The sequence below is a fragment of the Acanthopagrus latus genome, chromosome 7 (genome assembly GCF_904848185.1).
Source record: "Acanthopagrus latus isolate v.2019 chromosome 7, fAcaLat1.1, whole genome shotgun sequence".
NCBI classification, from domain to species: Eukaryota; Metazoa; Chordata; class Actinopteri; order Spariformes; family Sparidae; genus Acanthopagrus; species Acanthopagrus latus.
In genome coordinates this window covers 6,095,194-6,111,252 of record NC_051045.1, presented here as the reverse complement: position 1 = coordinate 6,111,252, position 16,059 = coordinate 6,095,194, and the positions used below count along the sequence as shown (strand labels likewise).

The 16,059-nt window shown below is 39.8% G+C and overlaps 1 protein-coding gene across 2 annotated transcripts; it reads left to right on the top strand.

Annotated features, from left to right (window-relative positions):
- Window positions 1-9,398: 9,398 nt before the first annotated feature.
- LOC119022143 lies at window positions 9,399-15,677 on the top strand. Of its 2 annotated transcripts, none has more exons than XM_037102727.1 (5): window positions 9,399-9,516; window positions 9,694-9,822; window positions 9,917-10,130; window positions 11,805-11,965; window positions 15,243-15,677. In XM_037102727.1, the coding sequence occupies exons 1-5, from the start codon at window positions 9,490-9,492 to the stop codon at window positions 15,300-15,302; spliced, it is 591 nt and encodes a 196-aa protein (XP_036958622.1). In that variant the 5' UTR covers window positions 9,399-9,489; the 3' UTR covers window positions 15,303-15,677. The 2 variants fall into 2 exon arrangements, with proteins under 2 accessions (XP_036958622.1, XP_036958621.1); XM_037102726.1 differs by having other exon boundaries at window positions 9,914-10,130.
- The last annotated feature ends 382 nt before the right edge of the window (window positions 15,678-16,059 follow it).

The following is a 16,059-nucleotide window of genomic DNA, read 5'->3' as shown; positions in this document are numbered from 1 at the left end:
CTGAAGATAACTTCCCTCTCTGCAGTTTTCTTTATTTTTAGTTTCAGTGGATATTCTCCCTGAGTTTGTTACTCAGGCCCTTTAGTTGAGAGCAACTAAGTACATTTACGTAACTATTTTACTTAAGTGCAGTGTTGAGCTACGTTTATTTTACTTGATTATTTCCATTTTACGCTATTGATCCTTCCACTCGGCTACATTTCAGAGAGAAATATTGTGCTTTTTATTCCTCTATATTCATTTGACAGCTTTGGTTACTTTGAAAAATAAGGATCTTACGTAATAGATCATATATTAAATCCGAGATGATTTACTCAAACACTATACTTAAGACCAATTTTAAGGTACTTTTCCTTTACTTGAATATTTTAGTTTCTGCTACCTCACCCCACTATACTTTTGAGAAAAATATCGAACTTTGCATGCTGCATCAGACACAGAACTTTTTTTAAAGAAATGTTTTTATTGGCAATCAGTGCCAATAAATACATTATTATTTACGGCCATGACTGTTCAACACTAGCAGAGACCAGGACAAACTAAACTGTTGAATCACGTGTGAACCACCTACTCTCTCTGGCCGACCAACCACAGCTCACTGCTGGGTGAATGCGTCAGTAACTGTGCGTTGCTTGTGATTACTTACGCATAAGTCGCCACCGACACCCAGTGCGCGTCTTTGCTATTACAGCAAATGCAAGTTATGTGTTCCCTCACTCAGCGATAGATAGTGACTTAACAGATATTTATTTATCTGAAAATCTTCAAGATTATTACTTTTAAGTGATGTAAGTGTCACAAAATGGTTAAATTATGGTACAGTGGGCACAATTATTGTACAAATATGAAAATGATCGGACATCTGGCAACTCTAATCTCAGATCTGATTCAGACCACTTTCGCTGGAAAGATTTCATCACTGCTCAGACATAAGTCTGCAAAACAAAAGCAGGCCAGTCTCTGCAGGCCTCTCTGCCTTCTCCAGTCTGAAACAGACACTGTGGTGATCAGTCCAGCGGGCAGATTGCAGCTCAGACACTCAGACAGCTGAGCCAAAGTTCCTGTCTGGCATCGTTCGGAATCAGCCTGCAGACTTAGTCCTCGACATGACAGTAGGAGTCTCCCCGGTGGTACAGGAGGCTGTATGGAAAGTGAATGTTAAGGCAGTTAGAGGTGCATGCCGGGGGTCCAAGCTCCCCTCGCCGCCCTCCATCCCCTGTCCCCCACCTGCCCTGTCAGGCTAATTGGAATTTGCTGGACTGAGTCCCTCCATGCTCGGGGCCTGGGCCTCCTCAAATGGCTCCCCGAGGTTCCCCCCGGCAGGAAGATGTCACGGAGGCACAGGAAGGGAAAACAACGCGCAGCCGACCTCTCTGAGGAACTCTCTGTGCGACGGGCTTTGGGTCAGCGCCAGTCTTGACATCATCCGGCACTGGGACCCAGATGTACAGCTCTCTGGTGGTACTTTTTAGAGCGAGCAAACAAAATAGTGAGTTTTTAACAAAGTTGGAAGGCAACTCCCCCCCCCAACACAAGATGACAGGGAACAAATTGATGGCAGAGAGCATCAGAAGAGATGTGGGGGAAAGCAGAGGAAGCAGAGAGAGTGTGGATCTGTTTAACATGTCTGACAGGCGAGGATGCACCTGGGGACGTCTGCAAAGGTTTACTACCTCTCTTCGGTGAGTTTTTCCTCTTCCTCAGACCCCTGCGTCTCCAAATCCCAGAAGTGATTTTGTGCAGGATGAATTTCACCTGAGATAAAAGCGAAGCCGGACTTTCAGCTCCTCCTGCAGGTTTGTGACCCCGAGATGAAGAATGAATTTGATAATCTGTGCTCAATTGTTTTGTGATGGATTGAAAAAGAAACCATGTGTTCTGCTATATTATGTAATTTCTTTTTTGAGGGATGAAGCCTGAACTCATGTAACTCCTGAAAATAGCATAAAGCCAAGAGGTGATTTTTGTCTTTCACCTTCTGTCCTGCACACCAACAATCACTGGATTACAAACTGACAATACAGCACAAGAAGTGATATCAGGTTAACTTTACCAGCTGGTCATTAGTGTAATTTGTTTTCATATTACTGTTGGATTATTTACCAAAACAGCTGTAAAACATGATTATTTGGATCAGTCTCAAACACAATGAGTGTGTTTAACTTAAAACTAACAAATGATTTGTTTACTGTACAAAATGATGAATGTACATCACTGACAAATAGTAATTTTAAACATGTAATTTTGTAAAAGGTAGCACAGTAACAATTTATGATAGAGGTTCATTAATAATAATAATAATAATAATAATAATAATAATAATAATAATAATAATAATAATAATAATAATATCAAACTTCATTTCTATAGTAACCTTCAAAAACCAGAATAATAATGTACTTCACAAAGTACAACATGATAAAATACCTCTGCACCTGCAAATATACCAAAATATAGTAAAATAAAACAAAATCAAATGCATTAAAAACAGGGAAGAACAACAAGAAATATACAACACAGTGATGAAACAAAATATAAATGAGCAGATTTAAAACCTTTGAACAGACATTATCCACATACTCGTCTGATCAGTTGTGTTTTAAAAGCTTTTAATTGAACTGCAGCCAAATTATCTGATTTCCAGGAATACACAACAACATTTTTCAGCCTCTCAGCTGAACAGAACCTGCTGTCATGGTAATATGAAGCTTTCATGAATATTTACATAACAGACATAAAAAAAAAGACCTACAGTTACATAAATGAACTTTTATGTCATTGAAATCCATCAGTGGTCACATTTCAATGAATGTGAAGTAGCATCCTTTAACTGATGATTTATTAAGTGTGAATTAATTACATGAAGTCATTGTGACTCGATGATTTGTTAATGGCGAGCAACAGGAATTCAATATACATCATAAACACTGAATCATGCATGTGATGTGATTTGTTCCATTTTTAATAAAAAAGTGTCCAGGCTGTCCTCATTAGAAAAGCAACCATATAGGTCAACTGTGAAAGCAGCTTTTTTACAACTCATATTCAAGTTTGAGGCGGCGACCTCCAGTGGCTGTAGTAATTACTACAGCAGGAGAGGAGGACGTCAGTCGAGGTCGTCTCCTGCAAAGAGCACAGAGCCCGTTTAGGGAGGGGGCTGGAGACGAATGCTCCGCTCACACAAACACAGGACATTGTTAAGTTACATGACATAACAAAGGTAATGTAGTTACTTTAAGCCAAACCACAACGTTCTCCTAAATCAACTAATTTTCCTGCCTAAATTAAACCGAACTGTCCGACCAACGTCCTTGTCATGCTGTTTGATAAATGGTGAGAGTCACTGGCAGTCAACCTGTATGTATGAGGATGTGTTGGAGAAAAAATAGTTATTGTCTTGTGATTTCTTTGCCCAAGGATACAGAGAGAAACTCAGTATTTTGTTGGTGCTATATCCCCCCAAACTGGGTCTAATTTGTAATTCCCAGTGTGTGGGATTTAACACTGACAATAAACCCAAAAAGAGTAATAGTTTTTGGAAGAAATGTGTTCACGACTTGGATGCCAGATGGCTGCGCTACAGCAGTGAAGTTCAATATAGTTCAATTGTACAATAAATTTCACTTTAAACCTGAAACACTATCGAGTGTGTAAAATGTTTCTTCTTTATGTTGCTCATTGAGAAGCTCAGAGCTTTATTGTACATCACCGATCGCAGTTTAGTGTTCACGTCTCCACTGCTGAAGAGCTATTTGTGCGCAGAAACGGACATAATGTAACATCTCGGCCTGTTTATGGTGATTGAGTAACAGCTTTTGATCAAAACAAACAACTGGAGAGGAAACAGTCTCGTTTGAGGAAGCACAGTTTAATGAATCCTGCTGAGCAATGGCTCCGTGAAAACATCTCCACAGATTAAACACAAATCACTGCTCTGACAGCTCAGACGTGTTCCTGTTTCTCTCCTCACCCAGCGGAGGGGGAAAAAGCTAAAATAGATGATCCAGAAACAGGAAGGATGTAAAGGGTTTTTTCAACATCATCTGGGAGCTGAGTCCCGATTCCCAGATGGGTGCTTACCTTCAGTATTTTGTAGTCGTGCCAGAGAGCTCTTGTTAGAGACAAACCTGCACATGGTAATATTTTAATAGCTTTTGCTCACACAGCCTGTTTCAGCATGTTTCAAACACTCGCTGGCTGGGGAGATGGCCCCCTCGCTCCACCTGCATGTCAAGGATATTAATGGTTCTGAGTCACTTTGTGGCTCAGGACTCAGATACCTCGCTTCCGATTTTACTGAACATGACTACTTTCCTCCAAGCGGAGCAGAGGGAGGAGGAAGAGGAGGAGGAAGTCTGTCTGCCTGACCGTCAGCTGAGTGGTGGGGGAGAAAAGCCCGTCTGAGGAGCCGGCTCTGTCTCCAAACATACAAGAACAATTGTTTTCATGTGCCAGAGAGTTTGGCAGGGCCTTCAGACAGAGGGAGGATGATGGAGGGCTGTACAGCGAGAGGATGGGAGGGCGGGTGGGGGGAGCTGGCAGGAGGAAATCCCAGAGAAGAAATTAGGGAACAATACAGATCGTCGTAACGCGGCTCTCTGTTCTGCTGCGGGCCTCGGACAATCAACCTCCAGCACTCAGCGGCCTGCAAAGGCTCAGAGGCAGAGGTGAGAACACTGCAATAGAGACTGAGAGGGGTTTTTGTTTCCTTAAACAAACAACTGAACAGGCAGAGTGATGCCGCTCTGCAGCCTCACAAAGACAGGAACTATAACAGCCAGTTGCAGTCGGATTCAGTGGTACTGAACAAATGATTAATCCAGGTCAAACAGCAGAAGACATCGTGGATGATTAGTGAACACACAAGTGTTCGTCCTCTCAGGCACATTCATTACGAAATGTGTTCACGTAAATAAAATCAGCAAATTTGATTGTTTAAGCAGTGAAACACAACACTGGCATGCAACTGCTTTAAGTAAAGCCAGAGCTCAAGATTCATGTGTTCGCATTATAAGTTACTGTTAGATGCTCAGGCGCTCTGTATCCATGCAGGTGCCTTGAAACAAAGGTGGTGATCCTAAGTTTGGTTTGGTTTTAAGACAATGTTATTGGATATATTGCTATGAAAGTTGGTATTGACATTCAGCCACAGTCATGAGGCTAGTCCAGTTCTTTGGTTAATGACCAATACCTGCAAAACAAATGCCTCACCTGCACTTTGTGTTAACTGCCAGGAAACTAGGAGGTTGTATGACATCAAGTTGATGTTACTGACAATCGTGATACTGTTATATTAAATCCACTGAACTGCATGTTACCAGCCCAGCATCTATATGTAAACCTGACGTCTGGGCTAAAACACAGCAAAGTCTGGGCTGTCACTGCAGGTTTAGCCGACATCTATTTGAAGACGTTGATTAAACTTCACATTTTGACTATATTTAACCGGGAATTACAATACTGGGCTTGAAGTGAGAAATTTAACATGATGATGAGTCCTTATCTGTAGAGCTTAGAGAATGAAATGTGTCTTTGTGTCAAAAAAAAAAGAAAAGAAAAGCTGTGATAAATTCTAATCAGAGGAGACACATTCATGTGCACATTCATCTCACAGCAGTAAGTGCGATGACTTATTTAACATTAATGTATAAAACTGTTCCCATTCCCAATTTCAAGTCCTGGAACATTAGCACTATGTGGTCTATATAGTTCCATATTCATGACGTTTTATATAAAACATTAAATGCAGCGAAATTACGTCGTCACATAAAGTGTCACCTACCTGAAACTAATCAATACCATCTCTCTTTCAACCTGCACATGAACTAATTCTGAAGAATCATGAAACAAATGTGTGTCACATTGATGTTGTAACCACATTTTAGCTGGTTGATGCCAAACGTAATTAGCACTGTGGCCAATTTGTTGAAACTCTGTTCATTATTTACCTCAATTTCACCTTAAAATCACTGTTGTCTTTTCTTCTGTGATGTGATATCATACCTCCTTCAAGCTGCACCACCAAAAACAAAATCCAAACAATTTCAAGATGCTTTTGGCTGGAAGTGGGATACAGAAAGTCGGGGATCTATCTGTGTACACTCTGTCACTAGGAGTGTTTTCACATGCTTCCATGTACGTGTACTGCAGCCATGTGATCATAAATAAATCTAAAAACACTGGTTATAAGCCACTTTCAGGTTTTCTGCGTCACGCCTGAGTGGGTGTGAGGCCCAACAGGAACACGAGTATAATCACTGGTGAGCAGCAGCCTTTTGATTTACTGCCAACAAACCACACACAAGTTTACATCCTCTCTGAGTCAGATGTGTTTTTAATGCTCTAAATCCGAATACGCCGTAAACTACCTCTCGGTAGCCCTTTGACTTTTTCCTCTTCTTACTGATTTAGTTTCTTTTATCACGTTAATGTTTAGCACTTTTAATGCCTTCAGTGTGTAATTTTACAGTGTTTATAGTTTGTTTTTTTATGCTTCCTCGCTGCAAGAACTGTTTCCTCTGGTGTGATAATAAAGACCTGGTGCTGAACTGATCTGATCCAGGAGGGATTTGATTTGTTTGGGTTTCCGCCGCGTGGAGTTTTGGTCTTATTACATTTCTAAATTTATCACTTCAGCTGATCTTCCTCCTGACAAAAATAAAACCTCTGGGTTGAATTAGAAAATTTGCAGGGATTATCTCAAAATATCACCCATCAGCCCCTGCTGTGCTGATCAGCACTGTTCCAGCCCATCAAAGAGCCGTATATCTGTCAAACCCCCCGTAAACATGCGCGGTCTTCATGGGAAAGTCTCCGTGTACAGGACCTGAGGGAGAGACGGCGGAACCATTGGGACGTTTCATTTTAGCCAACAGAGCAAACAGTCAGAGGATTTCCTCAATCAGAGGCGAAAGAGTGTGCGGTGAACAACCTCGCTGACAGAAACATGGAGACCTACGCTAGCAGCTGGGCGTGCTAACAACCTCTGGGATTTGCTGTGGCGTGCAACACCCTCAAACTGCAGCACTCACAGCTAGAATCCAACACACACACATGCACACATGCACACATCACACTCAGCGATTATAAACCTTCAGAGAATCACAACTTGGATGAGCCCTGCAAGCTTCAGCAGGTTTTGTCACCGGAGTTAATAAGCACATTATTTCCTGATAACACATAGTTTGTATGACTGTAAAATCTCCCTTGTGCTTGATTAAGAGCTTTTAACTAAATGCAGCACTGGAGTCCGCAGAGCAAGAGCAGCACATCTGCAGTGACCAGCACATGAAAGATATTTCAGAAATGTCAAGTATCGTGCTCAGCTATTTATTCCTCATTCTGTGATTACCTCCTGTCATAAATCTAAAGCTGCTCACAGCTGCGGTGTCCAATAGGAAGCGGACAAAAAAGAAAATCCTCATTTCCACTAAGTATCGGTGGTGAAATCAGTAGATTTGTGCGGCCCTGCGCTCGCTGTGCCAGCTGCTGCTGAATGAGGTATTGTTTAATGCAGATGGTGGAATCCAAAGACCTCACTCTTCCCTTTTCCATAAAGACAGCCGGCTATTAATAACCATATATCGACCTCCTTTGTCAACAAGAGCGACACATACAAATAATATGCTTGAAGTGAGACAATGGGGAGTTCCCTGCACTGAGAACAACAGGATGAGCTGCCCTTAAGTATGTGTGTGTGTGTGTGTGTGTGTGTGTGTGTGTGTGTGTGTGTGTGTGTGTGTGTGTGTGTGTGTGTGTGTGTGTGTGTGTTTGATATGAGCTTCCAGTCGGCCTCTTTGAGAAATATCTCACCGTAACACCGGTTTTAGCGAGTCCAGGTCATTTGCAGGGTTGTAGAAAGCACCCAAAAGTCGTAGTTGAGTAAAAATACAAAATATTGTTTGAACGATGCAGAAATGGTGAAGAAACTTTAAACAGAGGAGAAAGATCTTCACTGGCTGATTTATTATACATGAACAAACTCTCTTCGTTTTCATAACTGAACAAATTGACCTTAAAGGAAAACGCAACTTCATACTGTTTCACTCTGTTTATATGTGGCGGACCCTGCCACCTTTCTTGCCTCACAGTGTTCTGGGGAACTTATTTTCCTTATTTGATTTATGGAAAAATAAATCTTTGAGTTTGCCTAATTCATTTTGTGAACATCAAAATTCTGAGTTTGAATTTCCATAACTTCATAATGCCCCTTTTGAAACACGACTAACTTATGATTCTATAATTTGTCTTAATTTGAAAGCTTTTTTCATTGTATTGTGTATCATTATATGTACATGTGCTGAGAAAGGATGAGGAACTTTTCTCTCAAGTTCTCTTGATTCATTCCTGACACAACTATTTCTGTCACTATTCATGTAAACATACATTTCAACAGGATGGATGTCTTCCAGGAGAGACAGTCTGAAAATGTGCACCATCATCCACTGATTGAAACAACATCACATCCTGTCTGTCTCCGGGCATCAGGTCAGTTATAACAGTTGTTGTCAAGCACAGCTTGACCCTCTGAGGTCATAACAAGGTGTTTCAATGGTTGTTAAATGGGCAATTTTATGATTTAGCATTGTACTTCTATAAGTTAGGGTGGCAGGCACAGCAGACGGATCACAGAGGTTTTGAAACAATTCCCTCAACTCTGTAGCAGATGATCCAGGTGATGGCAGAGGAGATGTAAACGAGGCTGTGCTTATTATTTGGTGAACTAAATAGCGAGCTGACAAACAAAACCAAACATGCAGCTTAGTGATCGAGGCAGGTATAAAAAGAAATGGTGCCAGAGTTTCTTCTTTCCTATTTGATACGCATTTCTAGAGCATCATATCCTGTTTTCAACCCAAAATAGTCTGCCGGTTAATTCCTCCCCTGTAACCCCATTTATCAAGTAATTTCAATACATTTACAGCTGATGTTTTTCTAATACTTTGTTAAGGGTTAGTAAGTACAGCGTAGTTCATCAGTAATCATGATCTGGTTGAGCATTATAAGGTTGATGATGTTTATAACTGCTTGATAGATGCTTTACAAAGCATTTCTTTGTTAACCAGAGTTCAATTTCCTTTAACTTTATCATAAAGCGTTAGTGAATTCAACATGGAAAAGTTATGACTCATGTCAGGTCGAGACATTTCGTACAGATAAGATCACTCAATCAGTTCACTCCATGTCTGAGTGAGGTTTTTGCAAATGCATACTTTAATCTTTGAAGCTGATCGTAAGTCTGTTTTATAAATGAGACCGCTGAGCTGAACTGAGCTGCAGGTGTTGACTCTGTGACCCAAAACCGAAATGTTTTGAACTACGGTGACAATTACAGGCCACCACATGGTGGCACTCTCAGGAAATGATTGTCTCCCAGTGATACCCTCGGCTCTGACGGCCCCCCTCTGACAGGAACTGACTCAATTTCTACTGAAGTGAGAAGATTAACACATTCGTTCCGACCAGCTCAGGTGAAGGGAAGGGTAAAAGATGTCCCAGGGGATTTTGTTCATTAAGGTACGTTAAGTCTGATTTGAACTATCATTATGAAATTCTTTATTCTTTATATTTTGATAGTTAACTCAACCACCGTGTTGTGTGAACAGTGTGTGAGCATGTGGCTCAGTTTGTTGATGCTGCGTACACTAATAGAAAATATTTAAGCTCTCTGGATGCTGTGTTTGATTGTCTCAGCTGCTGTTGGTACATTACACAACCCAGAGTTCAGATGTAACTCATGCAAACTGCAACGACGACATCCCACTGATGTGTCCAGGTGTTGATCTTGACAGCATGAATTTCTACTCAGTCACATGGTACAAGGTCAGATAACCATTTCAGGCTTTCAGACACAAATTAAGATCTCATCCGTCAGTGACTTTCACTAAAGTTACCTTCTGTTTTTCACTTTCAGCAGCTCAGCAACCTAAAAAGACAAGGCATCATCAGGAGGGATAAGGGTGGTAACACCACACAATACTACAGCTTCCCTCGGGAGGTCAGATTTGGAGATAAGTACAGTCTGTTTCTCCGGAGTGTGCAGCCTGAAGATGCGGGCGCCTACGAGTGTTACATCAGTGCAAACGTAGGGAGTCAAAATCTGAATCGCCAAGTCAACCTGACCGTTGGTGGTAAGCTTAAAGTTTCATTCACACCTGACTCAGTTAGAGCGTCTGCATGAATAATATACTGGATGATACCAGCACGTTTTTTTCCCCCATATCTTTGAATTTTTGGGTTTCTAATGCAGTGACGAGATGTTTGTGAAAGCTGCAAATTAAACAGATTATTTTTTCTTCATATTTGGCGGTGAAAGATTTGCAGGATTAGGTGCATGCAGGTCTATAAAGTAAATTATTGTTAGTATGTCATCAAATCTCATAGTCTTAAAGGGGCACTGTGTAGTCCTGGAGAAGAAATTCAGACTCAGAATTTCAATATTTACAAGGTGATAATAGAAACTCAGAAACAGTTATTTCTTCCATAACTGACGGAACAAGCTGTTTTCCGAGGAAAAGAAGGTTTGCGGCTAGAGAGATGGCAGGGTCCGCCATATGTAAACAAACTAAAACAGTATGAAATGTTGTTGTCCCTTAAGGTCAGTTCGTTTCTTCAGTTAATTCAGTCATGAAAACAAAGACTTTGTTATTTATTGACTTTCTTTAGGCATACAAATAACTACACTGTGCTTCTTTAAAGACCACAGTTTCCCTATAAACAGTATTTATCCAATAGTTTGACAGGCGCTACATGAATGTTTTAGATTTGTGTAAACAAAAAAAAAAAAGGAGTTCAACTGAATATATCTGCTTTAACCTACTTTTCTCTCATCGTCACAGAGCGTTCACCTCCACATAAAAGAGCAGGAAACATACTTAAATCTTTCCCCTCCAATACAAACAGTATTTTCCATTCCACTGAATTTTGCACACATAATATACATATTGTACCATATTCAAATGACTACCAACTGACAATTGCTAACTGTATATGATAAAATTGATTTTATTTTAGGTAAAGACATGTTTTTTTTCTTAGTTTTAGCTTCATGGAGGGGAATTACGGTATTTTTTTAAAGCTAACTGTAAAAGTTACGTTCTCTAAATGTTCTTGTTTTTGCCAATGACAGACTGTTACTGTAAGTGTCTGACAACATCATGTTAGTAAGCATTTCCATCAAATTGCCCCAGTTCACAAACAATCTGTCCCCTCAATCGCCTGACAGTTTGTGCACCAGCTAACATGGCTAACACAGGACACTAACACTAACAATGCTAAGGCTAGCTAAACTGGCAACCTAAAAGCCTCTTGATGTTGATAAAGCACAGATACCAGATGATACCGATGGCAATACTGGCTGACAAACCTTGGAACAAGCTGGAACCAGCTGTCATAATTGTTACACAAAGATAAACAGCATTATTCTGGACCTTTCAGAGGGAGAATAACAATCTTATTTTTCAACACAAAGGTCCATCTCTGTCGAGAATAACTCTGTAATAGTGTCAGACATTAAGAACAACAACCGCAGCCTGTCAGTGGTGAAAACAAACACTTTTAGCAGCCACGACTTTGACCGACACAGCTGCCCTAAACAAGTATATAGCAGCCGAGTTACAGCTACCTGTTGAGGTGATCTAATCCAAATGTTTGGTAAGAATGAATCATTTTACACCAAAGCATGTCAATACAGGGCCCAGGTTTAAAAGTATCGGAGTCCCCCTAGAATCATAAGTGAAACCATGCTGTGAAAAGTTTCTCGCAGTCTCTGACACTAATCTCGTCAATTTTTGTCTTACATACAGAATGCGTGACGATGGCTGAACCGACGACAGTGACTAAAGTCACAACTCCATCCAACTCACTCTGTAACAAACAAGCCCAGGACCTGCCAGTCATGTGGAGTGTCGGAGGCTATGTAGCAGTGGGCATCACCAAAATCATTTTATCTCTGATCAGCATTTGGGTAAATAAACTCCATTTATCTGCAAACGTTGTATGAATATGTCAAAGGTTACGACACAGACACAACGTTAAGTCAGTTCATTTATTAAGGACATGATGAGGGTGGTTTATAGATGGATAATTGAATGGAAATTAAATATATTAATAGTAATAATAATTTATTTATGTAACACCTTTAAAAAAAGTGTGTACAAAGTCCTGCAAAAGGCAGGAAACTCACAAAAACAATAATTATAGTCAGCAGTCAAGCCAAACTCAAGTAAGTCTAGTTAAAGGTGAGTTAAAACAAGGAGGCAGAACATAAAATGTGAGCACACAAAAAAGATAAGAAAAAATTCAGTCATTGTCTTCTCTTCTCCTCAACAACTGAAAAAGACAGCAACTGTGTTCAGACAAGTTTTGTATCTCGGGGTTTAACTTGTTGTCCAGATCTGCTTTATTTGGTCAGGAGAATTCTGCAAAGCTGTTTTGCTGTGACGCTCAAGAAATGTTTTGTGGACTATGAAAACTGGCTTAAAAACTTAAATATATATTAATTAATCTTAATGTTAAGTCAAAATTTGACTTGAGTTAAAAATCGGCCCCGGGGTAGAAGCAGCAGCAGGAATGTCATTTTTTGGGAAACATTGTTGTGTTTTGACCATCAGAGCCAGCGTGTTAATTTGACACTGAAAACTTTGGACTTTCCCTGGTTTGAAGGGGAAGTACAGGTGCACAGGTTATTTCTATAAAATTATATAGAAAACATACCTCTGTTGGAATGTTAGACACCACAAACACTTTTCAGTCCTAACAACTGAGGATTTTTTTTTCCTTTTTTTTTTTTTTCATCTGCAAGAGGAAACCATGTCTGCTCACTTTTAGAAGTGGATACCTTGACCACAATCTCAAACAGAGCAGGTTTCCGGTAAATTCAAACAGATTTCACCTGAAACTGAAGTGCCATTATGTCAGAGGCCCTTTAGTGTAATATTTAGTGCAATTTTCAAATCAAAATATGTTGATAGAATACTATTATTACAATACACATGTTGGAAACCATCATGACACAGTGATTTTCAGAATCAAATTGATTAAGAATGAGTTACAGAGTTACCCTGTTAAATGCACCACCCACCTCAGCACCGCCAACATTACCTATATATTGTCAAAGCTCCATCGTCTGTCCGTTGTACTTCTAACGCGACCTTTATCACGGCTTACTGGTGAGCTGGAAAGTAACAAATCAAACACTAGCAGACAATGCATTTACTGTAAACAAGTTATTATGAACTATTTTAATATGAAATGTGCAGAAGTGCAGAACGTACAACTACAAATAAATTGTTTCTTACATAAAAATGATGCATTTAAATCAAATAGAAACTTAATTACCTGAAATGAACAGGGTGAACTGATTACACCAGTAGTATGGACATCAAATAATAACAAAACATGTTGTTTTTTCTTTCATAAGATTGCCACTTATATAACATATCACACACACAAATTGTATATTTATCCGCCTGTCATGCCTGACTCTTGGGGCCCCCTGCAGGTGCCCACTCAGTTCGCTTATTGCTTGAGTTGGCCCTGAGATTTCTTGTCAAAAATAGCTGACAAGTGCCCTCTTGCAATCTCAAATACTCAAAACAAGTCTAAAGAAACGGAGAAAATGAGCCTGTGCCTGCACCACCTCGACTTACAGACAACCTTGACACCTCAAAAACACAGAGGAGGATTTGAAACCAAAGTGTGGGTCTATGAATTCCTGCTTAAACTATCAGAGATTTGAGTTTCAGATACTGTTTATTTCCTACAATTTGATGACTTATTAAGAATGACATTAGCAAAATAATGAGCGCACCATTAGTTGTGTCTCATTCATTAATTGTCCCCCCCTTCGCGAGTCTGTGCACATCACTGCCGTATGTTTAACTGCCTTTCCACGATGAATCGCGTCAGTGTGACCCATGTGATTAACGGAAAATCAGCACTGCATATTTGACTAAACGTACGCCTCTTTCTGATAAAATTTTCCATGAGAAACTGTTTGTTTGACTTTCTCACGCTGCTGACGAAGCAGCACTGCAACACAGCAGACTACCTGCCGTACAGTGCCAGTAACATTTATATCGAAAGAGGGGAAAAAATCGGTAAAAATGTCATAAATACGGAGAAATTAAGGAGAATTGTGAACCTGGGTGCAAATCAGAGGAGGGCAATGAAAAATATGGAAAATGTCTCAGATTGGTTTTATGCTCCTACAGTCCTGTTGTCATTTTTATAGTTACAGAAAAGAGTAACAATTTATCCTCCTGAACTCCTTACCTTATGTTCAGGTGATGCTCTTAAAGGCCACAGATGTAAAGTCGTCGCCTTGATCACCATCATGTTAAAAATAAACCTACAAAAACTGAACAAAATCTAATTTATTTTTCATTTCAAATGTTCAGATTCTAAAATGTTTGACATATGTTTGAAACATTAAAAACTACACACACAAAAAAAAACAGAGGTCAATAACTGAATTACTTCATCGAACACCATCAAACGACGAACATTGCTGATAAGAATCTATCTGAGGTGACACAGACTCAAATGTTTGCAGACAACAATGTTTTAAAGTTTGATTCACGTTAAGTTTAGTCTTGTTTGCTGGCTTCCCTTTTCCATAGAGGGAGTAACAAGCAACAAATGAAATCTACCGTAACCTCAAGTAAACTTCTGAGATTTCTTTGGGATAGTGTAAGTACACAATGCATCAAGATATACAAGAAACGTCTGGTTGTTTTCAGATATCTTAATGCAGAAATGTTACATATTATCCCTTTAATTCATCTATTAAAAAAATATTCAGGTGTTTCTGATGTCTGATGAATTTCGCCACTAAATGGTGATAATAAAGGACAATCCATACCTGACAGTGTCAACAAAACATCATTATCTTTATAGTTGATTTCATTAATTTTTATGTGCATAATTAAGTAGCCAGGGATTGAACCTCCCGTCAGTGATGTCATGATGCGTCTGAAGTGTGAAAACGTTTCATTCTGTAGATGAGAGCTGCTGTTCGTCTCAGTGTGGGAATCTAACACTTGGTGGTGTTTGTACATGTAGACAGACTGTAGGCGAGCATCTCCTACTCTGAGTCCTCATTTCCTCTCACAGCACATCTCAGCCTCATTTTTTTGTGTGTTTCCCTTTTACAGACACAGCAGGTGGGCTTCTTCTGCAACTGAATAATTCACTGACTGTATTTGTTCTCTGGCGTTTTGTCCGTTTCTGTGCCCATTCAGGTTATTCGAGCCGTTCATATCAGGTCTGAAAGACGGCGGCAGCAGCGGTGGGGAAGGTGACTGTGCAGCAGATCGTGTTCCACACAGACAAATCCTCTAAATTTGCAAACACAATTACTCTCACATTTGCTTTTTTATTATATTTAAGGGACTTTTTCATTAATATTTCTGTATCATTTCCTCTGTTTTTTAAAAATCTGTCACTGCGCTGAACCAAACAGTTTGTTGGTTGTTTTCTGAGCATTAAAGAGGTCGACACAGCCAGAGAACAGGAACAAACACAAGAGGAAGCTGTTCTAAAAGGAAGGAAAACCACCGTAGTGTGTATCACTATTGTTTGTAATAGCTGATTTGTGATTTGTACTGTTTTAACTTCTGATGTACAGACATTTACCAACAAAGTTTAAAATAAAAAAAAAACCCTGCAAAAATCAACAATTTGAAATGATTTTGCTGTTTGTGCTGTTGATAAATGCGAAAATGATATATTAACATGACAAAACTCGGCAGCTCTGCTTGTGGTTTTCATTCATTGACACACTTGTTGTGTGTGTCATGGTAAGTAAGTGTTTAATGAAAATGAAACCTTCCTGTTGACACCACAGGCAGCATAAACCTTGTTTCAACTAACCTTTATCTGATATATATTGTGGCTCTGTTGTCTTTCATTTATAAAGGGCCATCATGAATTTCAGACCTTTTGTTTGGTCTGAGGTGAGTGTGGTGGTTTGTACTGACTTCTTCTGTTGGGGGAAGCAAAGATATCAAGCCACTTTAATTTTGCAGACGGCTGAAGCAACACCAGCCAGTTATCAGA

Coding starts and splice junctions, on each gene's coding strand:
- LOC119022143 (XM_037102726.1), top strand. CDS start 9,490: ATGTCCCAGGGGATTTTGTTCATTAAG. Junction 9,823..9,913: donor ACTCAGTCACATGGTACAAG/GTCAGATAACCA, acceptor TTTCACTTTCAG/CAGCTCAGCAACCTAAAAAG. Junction 11,966..15,242: donor TATCTCTGATCAGCATTTGG/GTAAATAAACTC, acceptor GTGCCCATTCAG/GTTATTCGAGCCGTTCATAT.